Below are 16276 nucleotides of genomic sequence, written 5' to 3'. Positions count from 1 at the left end.
TCAATGTTTATAATAATGCGTTAGCAAGCTAATAAAAAAGAAATAAAGAGTTTTAGGTGTTATTCCTTCTAATCACACCTATTGTAATCCTTGGATTTTCTCAAAGTGCTCCGATCGAGCTGAAATTCACAGGGTATATCTTTTGAACATCCCTGATGCCGAAAATCATAAGCCGGTAATTTCGGGTCCGGCTGGCGTCCGGCCGTCCGTAGTACGCAATATCTCTGGTTTGAATAGAGATATCTTCATAATTTTTTTTTTAAATATATCTACGCGCGCGTACGACGATTTCTGTGCTATTAGTTTTCTGAAAAACCGGTTCTAAACCGGTTAAAAATCACGTTTTGTAGTTTATGTCGAAATCTAAATATGCGATTTTGAATTTTTTATGTTTATGTTGTAGTCCAGAAAATTTAGACCAATTTAAAAAAAATTAAGACGTTCGTCGAATGGTTCTCGAGATATTTCACTTTAAAGATTTCAATTTTAAGAAAATTTGTTATTAGCGTCAGGCGGGAAAAAAAGTGGGAGAAGCGGCGTCGGACAAGTTTTCCCCATATATATAGCACTCTCTCACTCTCCCTCTCTACATACACTGAGAGAAATCCGAAAAAGTTAAAATAACATTTCGGAAATGTTAATTTTACCCTGCATTATTGATCCGAAATCGGTAATAAATGAAGCTATGAATCTAAATGATCTAAATCTAAATCTAAATCTAAATGAATGAATTTAATGAAGCCGAAAACTATGATCAAAATAAAATAATTCAAATTTTCAAAATCATTCACAAAGACTGTAATAAAGGAGAGAGGAGGAATTTATGACATCATAATTTGGGGAAGGAAAATTTTAGCACCTACACTGAGAGAAATCCGAAAAAGTCAAAATAACATTCCGGAAATGTTAATTTTACCCTGTAGTATTGATCCGAAACCGGTGTAAATATTACCCCTTTTAGGTGTATTGGGGATTAAAGTTACCCTTTATCATGTTAATTTTTCCCTTAAAAGGGTGTAAAATTAACATAAAAAAATGTTGATATATTTTTACACCTAAAAAGTGTTAAAGTTATGAGGAAAAAAAGTTAATTGCACCCTCTTTTTTTCTCAGTGTAGTGAGTCTATATTCGAAGATTTGTAAGGTGGCATGTACAATACACGATCCGCGATGTCTTTCGCGGATCTTCGCGAGGCGCGAATTTTTTCGCGGGGAGTGAAATTTTTCGCGGGGCGTGAAATTTTTCGCAGATTTGAGCGGGTCGCGTAGTTTTTCGCGAATTTTCGCGGGGCGCGAATTTTTTCGCGGATTTTCATGAGGCGCATAATTTTTCGCGGAGTTTCGTGAGGCACGAATTTTTTTGATGATTTTCGCGTTGCGCGTATTTTTCCCGAATTTTCACGGGGCGCGTATTTTTTTCCCGAATTTTCACGGGGCGCGAATTTTTTCGTGGATTTTCGCGGGGCGCGATTTTCTCGGATCGCTGACAGAGGTTCTCAATGAATGTAAAGTTGAGGCCTCTATCTTTCATAGTTTTCGAGATAATCGACTTTAAAGATTTTTAGACACTTTTATACATTTTATACATTTCTGAGACAATCTACTTTAAAGATTTTCAGACACTTTTATGCATTTCTCATCCAATTTTCCTCATTAATAACGATAATAAGTTATACGGTCTTCAGACCTAAGGCTTAGCCATCTGGCTTAACTCCTCTAATTCCTTATCAGACACAATTTTTTAGGAAATTTTTGTTTAGAATTGGATATTAAGGGCAAATGATCTAATAGATTTTGAAAAATCATTAAAACTGCTCGTTATTTAAATTTTTGAGACCAGCGAGAACTGGGCTAAACGTCCAGTCTGAAGCCGGCATTACATACAATTAAAACGAAATTTGCAATATTTATTTACAAATATCGTTCAAGTTTGCCAAAATCCGAATTTGCAACTAAGGAATCACACCTCTATAAGCTGATCAAGGCTTATCACTGGCTTTGTCCAGTCATTTGCAGAAAATAAATATTTACATTAAATCGAATCTCTGATGCTGCCTCCTATAAAATTCTTTAGATTGAGTTGGCCCTCTGGAATTTCCAATAAGCGACATATAAATTGCTTTCATATTTAAATCGTGCAATGAATTAATTAGATCAGCATTTTTTTTTATGAAATCAATAAGAATCACACATGATATTTGAATAAGACTTGGCTTAGAGTGAATCATAACATAAATTTATCATATAATCTTATCTTCATCCTAAAATTACCAAAACTCTTTCGCGCTTATTTCTATTTTTGACTAATATAGTTTTATTAGTTGACACAGCAAATAGACCGTTAAGTAAAAAATATTTTTTATGACGCTTGCGTATTCACATGACAAATACGTCATAAATCATGAGAAATTTGATAATTATCGACTATTATGTTGGACACGAGATAAGATTGCAGGAATTGGGGAATCACAGAGATTGGATGGACGAATTTTTCTATATATGACAATTTTATTGAAGCAGAATATTACTTACCGATAAATTCGGATACGGGATCTTGATCACCTTCACCTCGCATGGATCCCGTGATCTCCTCATTTTCCACCATTGGCAGAAAGAGCTGCACAAATTCCGGCGAATAGGGGTGTGTGATAGTTTCCAATACTTCAGTGACAAAATAGCGAATGAGGGAGATATCGGTGTCACCCCTTTGGCAGCACTGTTTGATGTACTTGACCACAGGGACTACACAACCGCGCGTCAGGAGGTTCACCATACGATCCAGCAACATTTTTCGCATTTCAAGTTGCACCAGGATCTCCAGTTCATCCTGCTTGGACTCAAATAAGCGAATCAATAAACGTAGGATTTGTGGATGGAGAGAACTGTGTACAGTAGCCACTTCATCCAGGAGAGCCAAATGCGGAGGACAACTGTCCGTGGATAATTTGAAATAAGACGGCTCCGTAACTGTATTCTCAACCCAACGAATAACACCAACTCCAACCACCGGATATCGGATGCAATTGTACAGCACCTGCAAATCAGCAATTAATTCTGTTGAACCTTTGTTGACATTGCAGATTGCATGAACTTTCTCAATGGCTTGAGTTGTGTTTTTCAGTTCATCTTTGTTGATTGTGCGTTTCATCTGACCACCCTTCTTTGTTTGCGTCTCACATACACTAGCTGCATATGCCAGTAGGAAGATGTACTTGGACTTATGCTCAGGATTGATCTTTACCCCAGCTTTGAAGAGCGAATCCACGAGCAAGTCCAAAAATTGGGGATTTCTAATGAGATCAATTGGTGGAGGATCAACAGCAGAATAATTGCGATAGAGAACATTGATGTCAGCCGGATTGAGAGTATTTCGCGATAGCATTGATGTCAGAGCTTCACATGCTTGAGGATATCCCGCTGATCCATTCAGAGCCATCGTAATTGGAGTCACATTTTGATTTCTGAGAAAAAAAAATAATGAAAAAATGTTCTTTCATTGCAATCTTTACACTGAGAAAAAACGGGGGTGCGATTAACTTTTTTTCCTCATAACTTTAACACTTTTTAGGTGTAAAAATTTATCAACATTTTTTAATGTTAATTTTACACCTTTTTAAAGGTAAAATTAACATGAAAAAGGGTAGCTTTAACCCTTAATACACCTAAAAAGCATAATATTTATACCGATTTCGGATCAATACTGCAGGGTAAAATAAACATTTCCGGAATGTTATTTTAACTTTTTCGGACTTCTCTTAGTGTAGCTATGATTATTATAATTGTTTGTCATAGCAACAAATTTGAAAGGCATGATCAATGATATTATAGAATAAATTTAATATTTCTACACTGAGAAAAAAAGAGGCTACGATTAACCTTTTTTCGTCATAACTTTAATACTTTTCGGGTGTAAAAATATATCAACAATTTTTAATGTTAATTTTACACCTTTTGAGGGTAAAATCAACATGAAAAAAGGGTAACTTTAACCCCCAATACACCTAAAAAGGGTAATATTTACACCGATTTTAGATCAATACTGCAGGGTAAAATTAACATTTCCGAAATGTTATTTTAACTTTTTCACATTTCTCTCAGTGTACAGGGTGGCTGAAAAAAAATGCAACAAACTAAAGCGCTATATTATCCTCATTTCTTATTCAAATGTTTTGAAATAAAGAAAAAAATGGTAGTAAATACATCAAAATTTTAGAATATTATCGGTTTTGTTCAATACGATCTTATTTTGACTTAATTATGGTCTTAAGTCTGTCAGAAAATGCATCGTACTTTGCACGAATGTCAGCGTTCTGAATGTCCTGCTATTCACGAGGAAGGGCTGCCTTCAGCTCATTGACACTTTGCTACTTTTTAGTCCTAACATTGACCAACAAAATGCCTCTTTTGAAGAAGTCAAACGATTTTGCATGCAAGAATTGTGGAGGTCATTGTTTTCCCAAATTGAAGTGCGAAACATTTTTTTTTAGCCAAATCTTATTCGGAGCGTGATTTCTGAGGCTTTGTCGAGTCTTGATCGAAATTCCATTACTTCTTACTAAAATTTTTGTTTGTCTACGACTCCAACACTCCTTCCAGGAAAATTTTCAGAAACACATTGGCGTTTGTTTTGACGGTACAGCCTAAAAGCCCCACTGAAAAGCGATAATTTGTCTTCAAGGAAGTCCCGACCTTCAAATAAGGTGATCTTTGACTTCCGGTGGTCATTCGAACGTCTAAATTATCGTATCATTTATCCTTCAGATAGACACAATTATTTTGTTTGAGCATTAATTGCTCGATTAAAAGTTTTTCTTATCAGAAAAGATGACATTTCTGAAACTGACCATAAACGTGCAAACAAATTTACTCCATCATCGGTCGAGCATAACTTCTCTATGAGGATCGACGATGTCTCTTCCATTTCAGGATTTTTAAGGCTTCATATAGAGGTCCTTTAACAATATTTATTTCATGGTTATTTTCGATCTATGCGTCTCAGAGATTGTTTGTTTGCAGATGTGACGCAGATTTTGTTCAATTTGCTTCTTCATTTTAAGAACGATAACTATAGGAATGATGCAATTGTTTTAGACCTTCACCAACGCAATTATAAAATGCTACTAGTATCCCTATACCAACTTATGTTTCGAAAAACGGAAAGTTTAATTACATTCCGGTTTTGAAGAGCCCTAATGATAGCTGCTTCCGCATTTCTTGCAAAATATAGCAACATTAAATTGTCATGTTTGAGTTCCATTACAGTTTAAAAAAGTTTTACAAAATATTATAGAAAATGCTTTTGTAGGCTTTTAGCCAATAAAATGAACTACCACTATGCAAAATATGAAGCCGTTGTCACCAGCGGTTTGACAGCTATGCGCTCTGAAAGTTGTTGCATTTTTTTTTCAGCCACCCTGTAGATATGATTATTATAATTGTTTGTCATAGCAACAAATTTGAAGGGCATGATCAATGATATTATATAGAATAAATTCAATATTTCTATAGGCGTAGTATATCACTCAGACATCAGATTTTTTTGTGAACCATATAAAAAGTAGAGCAACTTTACGCTTTCGTTGATGTTCCTTGGAGCAACGTCAATTTTGCCTGAGTCCTGGAAGGTTTGACGAGGAAGATTTTCAGAAATTCTTATGTTAATTATATCTTAATTGAGTTATCCTTCTTGCGTTTATCAGCAACTCTTAGGTATTGCTAAATTAACAACGATTAATTATCCCTTTAGGTTAAAACGTTAGCAGATTGATTTATCTGTCTCCCAAGTCCCAACTCACCTATGCCTCATACCGGATTTCGTGGAAGTGCTGAGAAACGTTGTCTAAGTAGAGATTTCTCTATTTTGCCGCTGGAGGTAATAGAGCTATATTTGGGCATAGGAGTGTCACTGACTCATTATTGTGATCTACTTGAAAACTTAAAAACTACTGCTTCAGGAAATATTATTACTTTAAAGCCGATGTCAACCAATTTGAGTATGAGCTATCATTATAGTTATTTATAAAAAATGAGTACTTTATACAAATTCTTATAATGGTACCAAATTTCGGCCACTTTTTGTTCCTCAAATTTCCACGAATTTTTAGTTTTTGCATACTCTAGTTTAGAGGGTATATCAACAGAAGAAAATTGCAACGAAGAACTCTTTGGAAATCAATATGTAACTAATAGATTTTTGATAAATAAACATAATTATATTATTCGTACTCTCATTCTTCCAGGAATACTAGGTAAGCAATCAATACTATTCATGTCTCACTATTAAATTCATCTATAAGAGTAAGAAATCCTTATAGAATAAGGTATTTCATATCCCATTCTTGCATCTCAGTTAGTAACCCTCTAAAACTCCACCCACTCTACCTCAACGATATAGATATAGACTTTCCAAAAATCCTTTCAATATGCTCTGAAATAATGTGACAGTATTTTGCCTTCTATGCCCGAAAAACTTGTTAGTTAATATTTTTTTATCAAAGAATCCAGGTTAGTAATATGAGAATAAATTATCCTTGCACCATTATGTTTGCTAATCCTAGACAGTCAGTGGCTTATTCATGTTTATACTACACTCAGTCCAGGCATTAACCCTCTAACGGTGTTTTCTTTAATATGCAAAAAAAAAAGTTCTAAAACAATGTTTTCTAGGATAATTATGATCCAATAAAGTCGAAAAAACCATCCATTCTTCATTATCTCTTTTAGTTTAGGCCCTAGGTGAGAAAAGATAAAAAATTTTTGAAACTCTTTTTGCTTCTAAAATTCACATTTTTACTTTTTTTTAAAATTTTTTAAATAAAATATACAAAGTAGAATGACATATCTTTCAGTAAAAAATAAATTTATTTTAGTCAGATAACTTTAAATCGGTATTTTTATGGAAATTTAAAATGAGTTTTTTTGTACTAATATTTTTGTCGCTTTTTCTCTGACCTGTAACATAAAACTGGGAATAGCAACAAAACGAAGAGTCAAAATGTGTTCAAACTTTGAAGAGATGTTTATAAGACAATTACCGAGGACACTATAGCACTTTTAAATAAATAAAACCTTTATTGTTGTCGCTGTAAATGTGATTTTTGTGAAGACCACCTGGAGGCGGTCTTACCCGAGATGGTTAAGGCCTTCGGGATTATGCACCTTACGGAATTACTCACATACAATTATGAAAGTTTGCCTATTATTGGGAGTAAATTTATGAAATCATTTTTGAAATACGCCTGAATGTATACTATGTTGCGACGCGGGAAATTTGAAGACGCTATGCTTCTCTTTCAAAATAAAATTTTAATTTCTTTTAATAAGGTAAAAATTTTAAATAATCTAACCATTTATTGAAGAACAGTTGAATCATTTTGTTTGAACTACTTTTACTCCGCACAAAATTCTTTCTACGGCCGATTTATTCAAAAGAAAGCCCCTGCGAGTACGCAAATTTTCTCGATGCATAATGCCATTTCACGCGATTTCTTGGTCTCGAAAATGTGCATAATACCGGGATTGAGTGTAATCAAGATGCAAAGTTCTTTTGATAATCCGTTTTGGCCTTAAAATAACACTAAATTGCATAATACCATCAGCATACGCGAAATTGACATGGTACCTTTTTAAAGACTTTTAATTGTAGATAGAAATGCATTTTAGGTGAGATGGCTTTCAGAGGGGCAATCACGAAATAACCAGTCAAAATTGACTGGGTGGCGAATATGGCGGAGACATATTTGGTGTGGTGAAAAGTGAAATGCATATTTCAGTCTGTTTTTATTCGCCGAAAAGTAGGCAAAATGCAATTGGCAGGTAATTTATGGCGCGTATTTAAAATTTGGAGTCGTTATAATATTTTAAGAATTTGAAAAAGCATTCTAATTCTAATTCAAATACCAATATAATTTATATTTTGGAGTAGTTTGTTGAAGATTGAATGGTGTACTTATATTGCTTCATATCCTTCATATCAAATAAAATAAATATCGCAATATTGGTTTAGTGCAAATATAAATGTTTATATTTTAATCCATTTTTTCCAAACTAACTTTGAGTTCGTTTTAAATTCTAAATACAATTTAAACTATAAATATTAGAATGTTAAAAAATTATTTGGGTATTGAAGATGTCGTCACATATATTTTCTAAGAATTATGATAAATCTTGTAGGTCTGTAAAGACCAATTACCTCTCGAGAGTCAGGAGTAGCATCGAAAAATTGTATTTATTCTGATAGTAAAAATTTTATTCATTTTGTACTTAAACGTGGTAAATGGTACTTCAAACGTTGCAAATATAATATATTTGATGCGTGTATTTATTGACACGTAGTGGTCTTTAGAAGGTTAATTTGATATCACAATTTTTTTAAATATCATTGTAGAAGTCTTATCTTTGTGAAATACTGTATGTTAAATTTAACAATAAACAATCTGAGACCTAGAAAATCCCTGAATAGTAATTCCTTTAATCCCTGAACTTTCCCAAAACCCATTTTTCAGAACGCATGAAGTATTTTTAACGTTTATAAAATTTTAAGATCTAATATTTTCTTATTATTGTTGGGTCTGGGTATCTTTACTTAAATGAATTAATACAAATAAATAACTTTTTCATAAAATTTTTGTAAAAAAAAATCGTACCCTCCGGTCGTCTCGAGCTGGAGGGTAAAATTGCTGGGTACACCCCGAAATTCCAGAAGGTACAAGACCCAAAACCTTGTACACCCTCCATTTTTAGCGAGGAGACGCACCTTTTCATAGAATGGCGAAATTCGCCTCACAGAAAACCTGCAATAACCAGTCAAAATTTTGACTGGTTAATTTCGTGAATTGCCCCTCTGGTAAAGCACCACACGGATAGACTTTTTAACCTGACGATGATTGTCGAGTATGCAATTCCACACAATATTCATAGATATGGAAAAAAAGCATATGATGAAGCATATGAAGCAAACTGGATCAGGAATTAGTAAGAGCCATCCAGTCATTGTACAGAGATTTTAGTAGCTGTGTTCGTGTAAACGGATCCAAGTCGGAATGTTTGCAGGTGGGTGTTGGACTGCGTCAGGGATGTGTTCTATCATCATTGTTGTACTACTCCCTCCGTCCCAAAAAAAAGTCGTACGTTTGGCGAAAAGTTAGGGATTAGGGATTGGTTTAACAGAATGTTTTTGTTAATAGTAAATATATTAAGTATGAACTATTCTCTATCAAGTCTCTATCTCTTACCATTTGGCAGTTAAATCTTACTGAAAATATTCAAGAGAAAGAACCCGTCAAATCATTATTCTACCTGCCGATTTTACTCTGAGGTTTTTTGAATTTTAACGGTATATTCCAGTGTATTCAGAGAAAATCTGTAGATTTTCTGCTGAATTTCTGCTAGAAAATCTGTAGATTTTCGGCAGAATTTCTGCAGAAAATCTACAGATTTTCGGCAGAATTTCTGCCGAGAAAATCGGCATAGTGTCCATTACTTCACAAAAATATTGTTGATTTATGTAGAAACTGTAGGAGTTATAAAGAAAATGGTATGCTCTGCTTAACAAGCATTACCGATTAAACATTTTAAATAAGTAAAAAGATGCGAGCAAAAATACTAATTTTTTAAAAATCGCCCATGGAACGATACAAAAACACGAAATTTAGGTCGATACTCTGCTTAAAGTTTTCACTTCACTTTTCTCTACTTGTAACACGGCGTCGCAGAATTCTTTATTTTATATAAACACCGTGATATCACAAAAAATAACTCTATTGAATTTTGCAAACTTCAGTGAAAAATTTTTCCATCTCTTCTGACACATCTTGTCTGGAAAGTCTGGAATGTAGAAAAAATCTACAGAAAATCGGCAGAATATCTACAGAAATTCGTCAGAGATTCGTCAGAAAATCTGCCGAAATATTCTGACGAATTTTGTCCCAAGCCCAAATAAAATTCGTAAGAATATCTACAGAATTATCTGCAGATATTCTGTAGAGGTGTAGATTTTCTCCACAGAAATCTTAAAGATATCTGCAGATATTATTTGACGGGAAGTCTTAAAACATCGTTTCCTTATCTTCCCATCGTGGGTGGACCTCTATATTATCTATTATGGGCCTGCGTGCGACCCCAATTGGGATAGGTGGTTGAAAATGATAATGATGATGGTGTGATTTTTTCATAATATTCACACCTATTGTAATCATCCGATTTGGTCAACGACCTCTGTTTTGCCTAATATTCACTGGGTACATATTTTTGCTCCTATTTGGTAAAAAGTATAGAGGTAACCGGAACAGAATTAGCCGGCAAATGAAATTTATTGAATCAGAAAAACATGAAAAGCATCATCAGCAAATGAAACATGTTTAAATCAGAATGATAAATATTTAAATGAATATAGAGGGAGTTATAGTTACTCTAAATAAAGTAATTTGCTTAATACTCTTTCTAAGAAAATCTGTAACACCTCACTGTCTAATTCTATACCTGATTAACTTTTCACTGGTCTCTCCTATCTTCAAACTTTTCTTAAACCTGTAGGGGAATTCTGTAACAGCCCGACAATGCCATATGACAATTTTTGTTGTAAAATTTAGGAACAAGACAATATTAAAAACCGGTGAACATCAAATGCCCATTGAAAAAGTTCTACTAAGCTCCCTGGTATAATGCGCATCTTCAAATAGTTTTCCCGAATTTTCCCAATAAAAATGTTAAAGTTTGTCATATGGCATTACCATACTGCTACAAAATTCCCCTCCTGATAATTTTTCATAAAACAAATTTAGGTTAAGTAACTTTATGGAAAACCGTTTAGAAACCGGGTTAAGCCGTTTTTTTTAGATCATTTAAAAAACAGTTTTTAATAAAAATAGGGAAAAGCACGCTACCTTCGGACGATTTATGCTTCGCACAACTCATTTTTTCAATGTGTTATAAGTGAATTTGGCCCGTTATAATATTGTATATTGTATTATAATAGATAGCCCAATGCCTCAAATTTTCTGAAAAGAGCAATGGATGAAATCCATAAGGAACATAGAGAAAAAAAAAATTGAATTGACCGAAGCTTGAATCGTCCGAAGGTTGCGCGCTTTCCCCTAGTACTATATTTAGATATGTAATACATATCTATCGTTAAATATATCGTTAAAGAACTAAATAATGGTGCTACATTTTAATGTTCATTAACGCTTCAACGAAGAGATAGTTTTCGCTGACCGAAAATCAGCAATAAAAATTAAACCGATAAACAAAATTTGTGAAAAACGTCTTACATCTAACCTTCGAAAGGCCAACAGAGTCTGATTCTGTGTATTTCTTGCCTCTACGAACGAGAGGGACAAAAATAGCTGAAAAAAAAATTAAGTAATTTTTCTGACGATACCAATGACTGATAATTTTCACTCTAATAAAAACTATTATGTTTGAGTATTGTAGTTTCTTGTTCTAAAACGTTTTGCTTAAAAAAAAAACTTGGAAGTATAAAAAATAATTAAAATCAATTTTCAATATGAAAATTTAAAAATTCGTCATTTTTTAGCTTAAAAATTTACTATATAGCAAATAGTTGGAGACTTGCAAAAAATATTCTAGATTCCTCTTTGCAATTACGTACAAACATAAGAAAAAATAACTTTAGGTAGTCAGGAAAAATTATTTTCTTTATGGGACACCAGTGTTCCAATCGTCCTTAAAGGGTTAAGCGGTTCACGAGAAAAGAAATTTAAAAATTGTACTTTGAAGGAAACCGTAAAATTTTTAATTTTACTGTATATTTTTTTACAGCTCGTGGAATTTTCATGGGTAATATATTTTTCTTGAACGCAGATTTTTTCGCGGATCGTGTAATTTCTTGAGGGTTGTAGGGACTTTAGCACGTCGCGGATTTTCGTGGGTCGAGAAGTTTTTCGCGGATCACGTATGTTTTTGGATGTCATACGCAGTCATACAGTGGCGACAAGATAAATAGCATACCTTCAGCGACTTTCCTATTTTGATATTTTATGATACAATATCAATTTTTATACCTGGATCATACTTTATTTTTTTTAGAAAATATAATACCCATTATAAATAAAAATGATAATTATTTAATATTTGTATCTGTTAAAACCATCTGTTTTTTGTCATTTTATGAGTTTAGGTATAATACGTGCGGCCAATTTAAATAGCACACTTTCATTTACTCTGAAAATATTACGTGAAATTTAGTTTTATTTTAAAATTCATTATAATTCTGTATTGTTGATCATTTATAGGTATTAATGCCACAAATTTTCGTAAAATAAAGTTATGAGAACTGAAAAATCATGTAAATAGAGCCTTTGGTGCACATTTCCAGGCTTTACATAAAAGAGTTTAGGATAACTAAGAATTTTTTTTTTGTAAATCATATTGTTCAAGGAAGATAACCACCAATTCAATAATTTTTTATGATCAAACTTACAAATCACTCGAAAAATCGAAAATTTCGAGAAATAATTACGATTTCTAGAGAAGATTCTGCCATTGTTCTTATAGTAAAACTGAATTTATTTGCCGCCGTTTCGAAAATAAAGGAACAAATTGAACAAAAGTTGAAAAAGTAATTGATGTGAGCATTACTGAAGGCCAATTATGTAAAAATACCCGGTTTAGAAGTGTTGCCAGACGTACAGATTTAGTATCCAAGCGAAACCATATCTGTTGTTTTACTTTTGTTGAAGAGCATATGCAGAAGGACCTGTAATTCTGGAATAATATTCTTTGAACCGATGTATTCCTGTTTAATATCACAGGATATGACATAACAAAATATTGGATGTCCTAAAAGTCAAGAATTTTGTCCTTGACATATAATTAAGAACGTAGAACTTAGCGGTGGTAATTTTATAGTAGGGGGCTACTTTTTGCGTAGTGGCGTATGGTCTGTATATGGAATATCACCCAATATAAACCAATTTGTTTACAAGGATATCTTTGTACAAGACATTTACTTTAACATCGAAAAGAATTTGCTTTTGGTTTTTAAGTTTTAACCAAGCTAATAATCCCAAACACACTGCCAAGAATTTTTAAAACCTGGTTCAATCAGAACAAAATTTACCTTCTGGAATGGACAGGATGGTCTAAGGATCTCAATTCTGTTGAATTTAAAGGACAAGATTGACCACAAGATAAATATCTCGAATGTGACTAATTTGGAATAGTTTTAAGCAGATATCCACACTATATGAAATTCAATCATATTAGAATAGTGCGCCAAATCCCAATTTCTTTAATAATCCTTCGTTGTCAAGCGCTCATTTTTTGCAAAAGTTACTTAACTAAGTACTAATTAATCCACATTTAATTTTCAAATAGAATTCGTAAGTTGTTAAGTGCAGTTAGAAGCCGAAAACTATCACTTCTTATAGGATGTGCTATTTATATTGTCCCCTAAATTTGTGCCATTTCAAGAAATTTTTGATCGTACTAAATTTCTTGATAGAAATTTCAGGTTTTTTTTCTTCATATTCGAAACGTAACACAAGTTCATTTATTATTATTACTTTTATCATTTAAAAGCATAATTTTTCGAAAAACAAAGCATATCTTACAGTGTCCGAAACTGTGCTATTTATCTTGTCGCCACTGTACATTTCCTAGGGCTGCAGATTTTTTCGCAGGTCGCAGATTTTTCGCACGCCTCGTGTTTTTTCACAAAGTGTGGATTTTTGCGACTTTCGCGACTCACGAAATTTTCAACGACTTGTTGATAGGGTATTCAGGTGTCTTCTCAGAAATTTATAACAAAAAAATAATTGTTACTGTTTTGTTACTGAGCCCCTTTTTTTCGGGGAATAGTTAAAACATCTGTCTATTAATTTTTTTTTGTAAGATCGCGATAGATAGGGCAAGATACTCAACAATTTTTTCTTGGCAAAGAGGAAAAATTAAAATTTAAACACTGAATTTTATGATTATGATATGAATGAAATGAAATGAAATGCAAAAAAAAATGAATGAAAAAAATATATTATATGAATATTTTAAAAAATTCATATTTGATAGCAACATTGTACCGTTTAACACTTGGAAGGACCCTAGTGGCAGCCGCTGCCAATTTAGTTTTCAATTTTATTTTTTATATTGAAGAATATATCATTTCGCCTGGAGGCCTGATTGAATGCGTGCAGAATTTGTCTGGCTATTTTTTCGTTATAAAATTTTTAATAAAAATTAAATATTAATGTAAATATATTGCAAAAACAAAAAACTGTACTCGGAAGGGCCAAGTGGCAGTTGCTGCCATATGCATTTTATATGGGAGTTTGACATTCTGCAGATGTAATTTTCTTGATTGTTAGTGTATAAAAGCCTTAAAAGAACAAGTTGAAAGTGTTTTTGCAAATTATTGAGAAGAATTAAGAGGGAAAGTGACATGGCTTTGAATGCGTCGCAGCTTTTGAATGCTTCAATTTTTCTCTTATTTCCCAAAGCTAAAAATCCATTTTGTAAAGCGAAGTTAATAGAAAATAGTTAACAGTATTAACTATTGTTCATTAAGTAGAATTTTGCTTTGAAAAATAAGAGAAAAATTGAAACATTCAAAGGCTACCGCAGTCAAAGACAGACCACTTTCCCTTACTCCATGATTCTGATATAGATGAAAACATCGAATGGTTAAAAATCTTTAGATACAGTACCCAAGGAGATGAAATTTCTGATTCAGACACCAGAAAAGAACTGACTAAAGCTTCGAATATTAAAATATAAGTAAAAAATATCAAAATATTTTGGAAAATCCGATAAATTGCAGCGGCTAGCACTTGGTCCTTCCGTGACACTTTTAGTTAGGGTTCTACGAAGAGTTAAATATGTGTTAATTTTAATAAGTTCATTTGGACCGAGTCTTGGTAGGTTCAGTGTTTGTATGTCGGAAATTATGAATTGTGCTAATTTCCTCCTAAAATAAATGTAGACTTACATTTGAAGGGCGTATTTAGTGATTTCCTGCGAGAGTCGCTTCATGTTGAAACCCCCTTTGACCTCTTGGGAGAGAACCTGTATGAGAACTTGGCTGTAGACGTACGTATGTTGTCCATGGCAGACCATTTTCTACGAAACGAAAGCACAATAAGGATGACTATCTCTAAAAGAATATTTTCCAAATGGCTCACTTACGGCACATTCGAGAATGGAATTTTGTACATCATCAGGATTTGTGAGGAATTTTGTGATGGCAGTTTTTAGGACACGTGAAAACACTTCAATCTGCTGGGCTGCTGTGGAAATGGATGTGATCTCACTTTGGAATCCAGCATCTGAGATCAGCTTTATTGTAAAGTTCAGCATAAGGCAGTCAGGATACTCTTCAGCTAAGCGATAAATTAACGATCTCCATGTGGGATGCTCAATCATTTCAGTCAACCAGGCTGGTGTCTTAAGAAATAAAGAAAATATGAAAACTGTGTCCGGAAGCAAATTATATCAGTGACTAACCTCTCCCTCTTCTGTGAAAATCGTATCAGCCTTCTTTGGGTCAAAAGTCCTCAGAATCATGTCTTTTAGGTGATTCTCCACCATAGCCTGGACATCCACAACCTTCACTCCGGCTGTTATGAGCCACTCAGCTATGAGATTGGTCATCTGAGCCACCGCAGTGTAATTGTGAGATAAGAGATTGATGACCTGCTCAGGAGTGCCGCCCGCTTGAAAATATCTTTTGAGTTGGGTAAATATACCCGGCTCCATGATATAATCTGAGGTGGAAAATTTCTCCAGGCACTCATTGAGCACTTCCTGAGGATTTTCAATGTGTTCTGGTCCCTCGGGCTACAAAAAAAAAAACAAGCAGAAAAAATGCAGGTGCTCTTTGTTTAGCGTTCAAAATTTACAAAGGCAAATTATAGCCACAAAGCACCTCTTCGTCGCCTACTCTGTGGCGTCCCATCCATCCCTCATCCTCATACTCCTCGTCCATTGTTAATAAAGTAGTAATATACTTTAATTTCACTTAAAAAACCAGAAATAAGTTTTGTTTACTAAATGTTCCTGACACACACAAATTTCTTTGGTTATTTTCAAACTAACATGAAGTTTTTACTCGAATATTTTTTACAAAAATGTTTTCAGCGCTTTGTGCGCCACACCAGCGTATTCAGCGTTTTCAAATAAAATCGTTAGAAAACTATTCCTTGTGGCTCAACATTAATGATTATACTATTGATAATCAAGCTCAAGCGACATCGCGTTTAATTATAAAAATATAATATTCCAACAAAGCAATATTTTCGCCTACTCTTAGAACTGTACAGAA

At 33.5% G+C, this 16276-nt stretch overlaps 1 protein-coding gene across 1 annotated transcript; it reads right to left on the bottom strand.

The window, feature by feature from the left end:
* Positions 1-250: 250 nt before the first annotated feature.
* Positions 251-16204, bottom strand: LOC129809176 (negative elongation factor D-like). The gene is made up of 5 exons (XM_055858987.1): positions 15881-16204; positions 15460-15792; positions 15142-15399; positions 14945-15075; positions 251-3461 (listed from the first exon to the last, which is right to left on the bottom strand). The coding sequence occupies exons 1-5, from the start codon at positions 15938-15940 to the stop codon at positions 2525-2527; spliced, it is 1719 nt and encodes a 572-aa protein (XP_055714962.1). The 5' UTR covers positions 15941-16204; the 3' UTR covers positions 251-2524.
* Positions 16205-16276: the final 72 nt, after the last annotated feature.

Source organism: Phlebotomus papatasi, unplaced genomic scaffold (assembly GCF_024763615.1).
Source record: "Phlebotomus papatasi isolate M1 unplaced genomic scaffold, Ppap_2.1 HiC_scaffold_396, whole genome shotgun sequence".
Classification (NCBI taxonomy): Eukaryota; Metazoa; Arthropoda; class Insecta; order Diptera; family Psychodidae; genus Phlebotomus; species Phlebotomus papatasi.
This window is presented reverse-complemented; position numbering and strand designations above follow the sequence as displayed.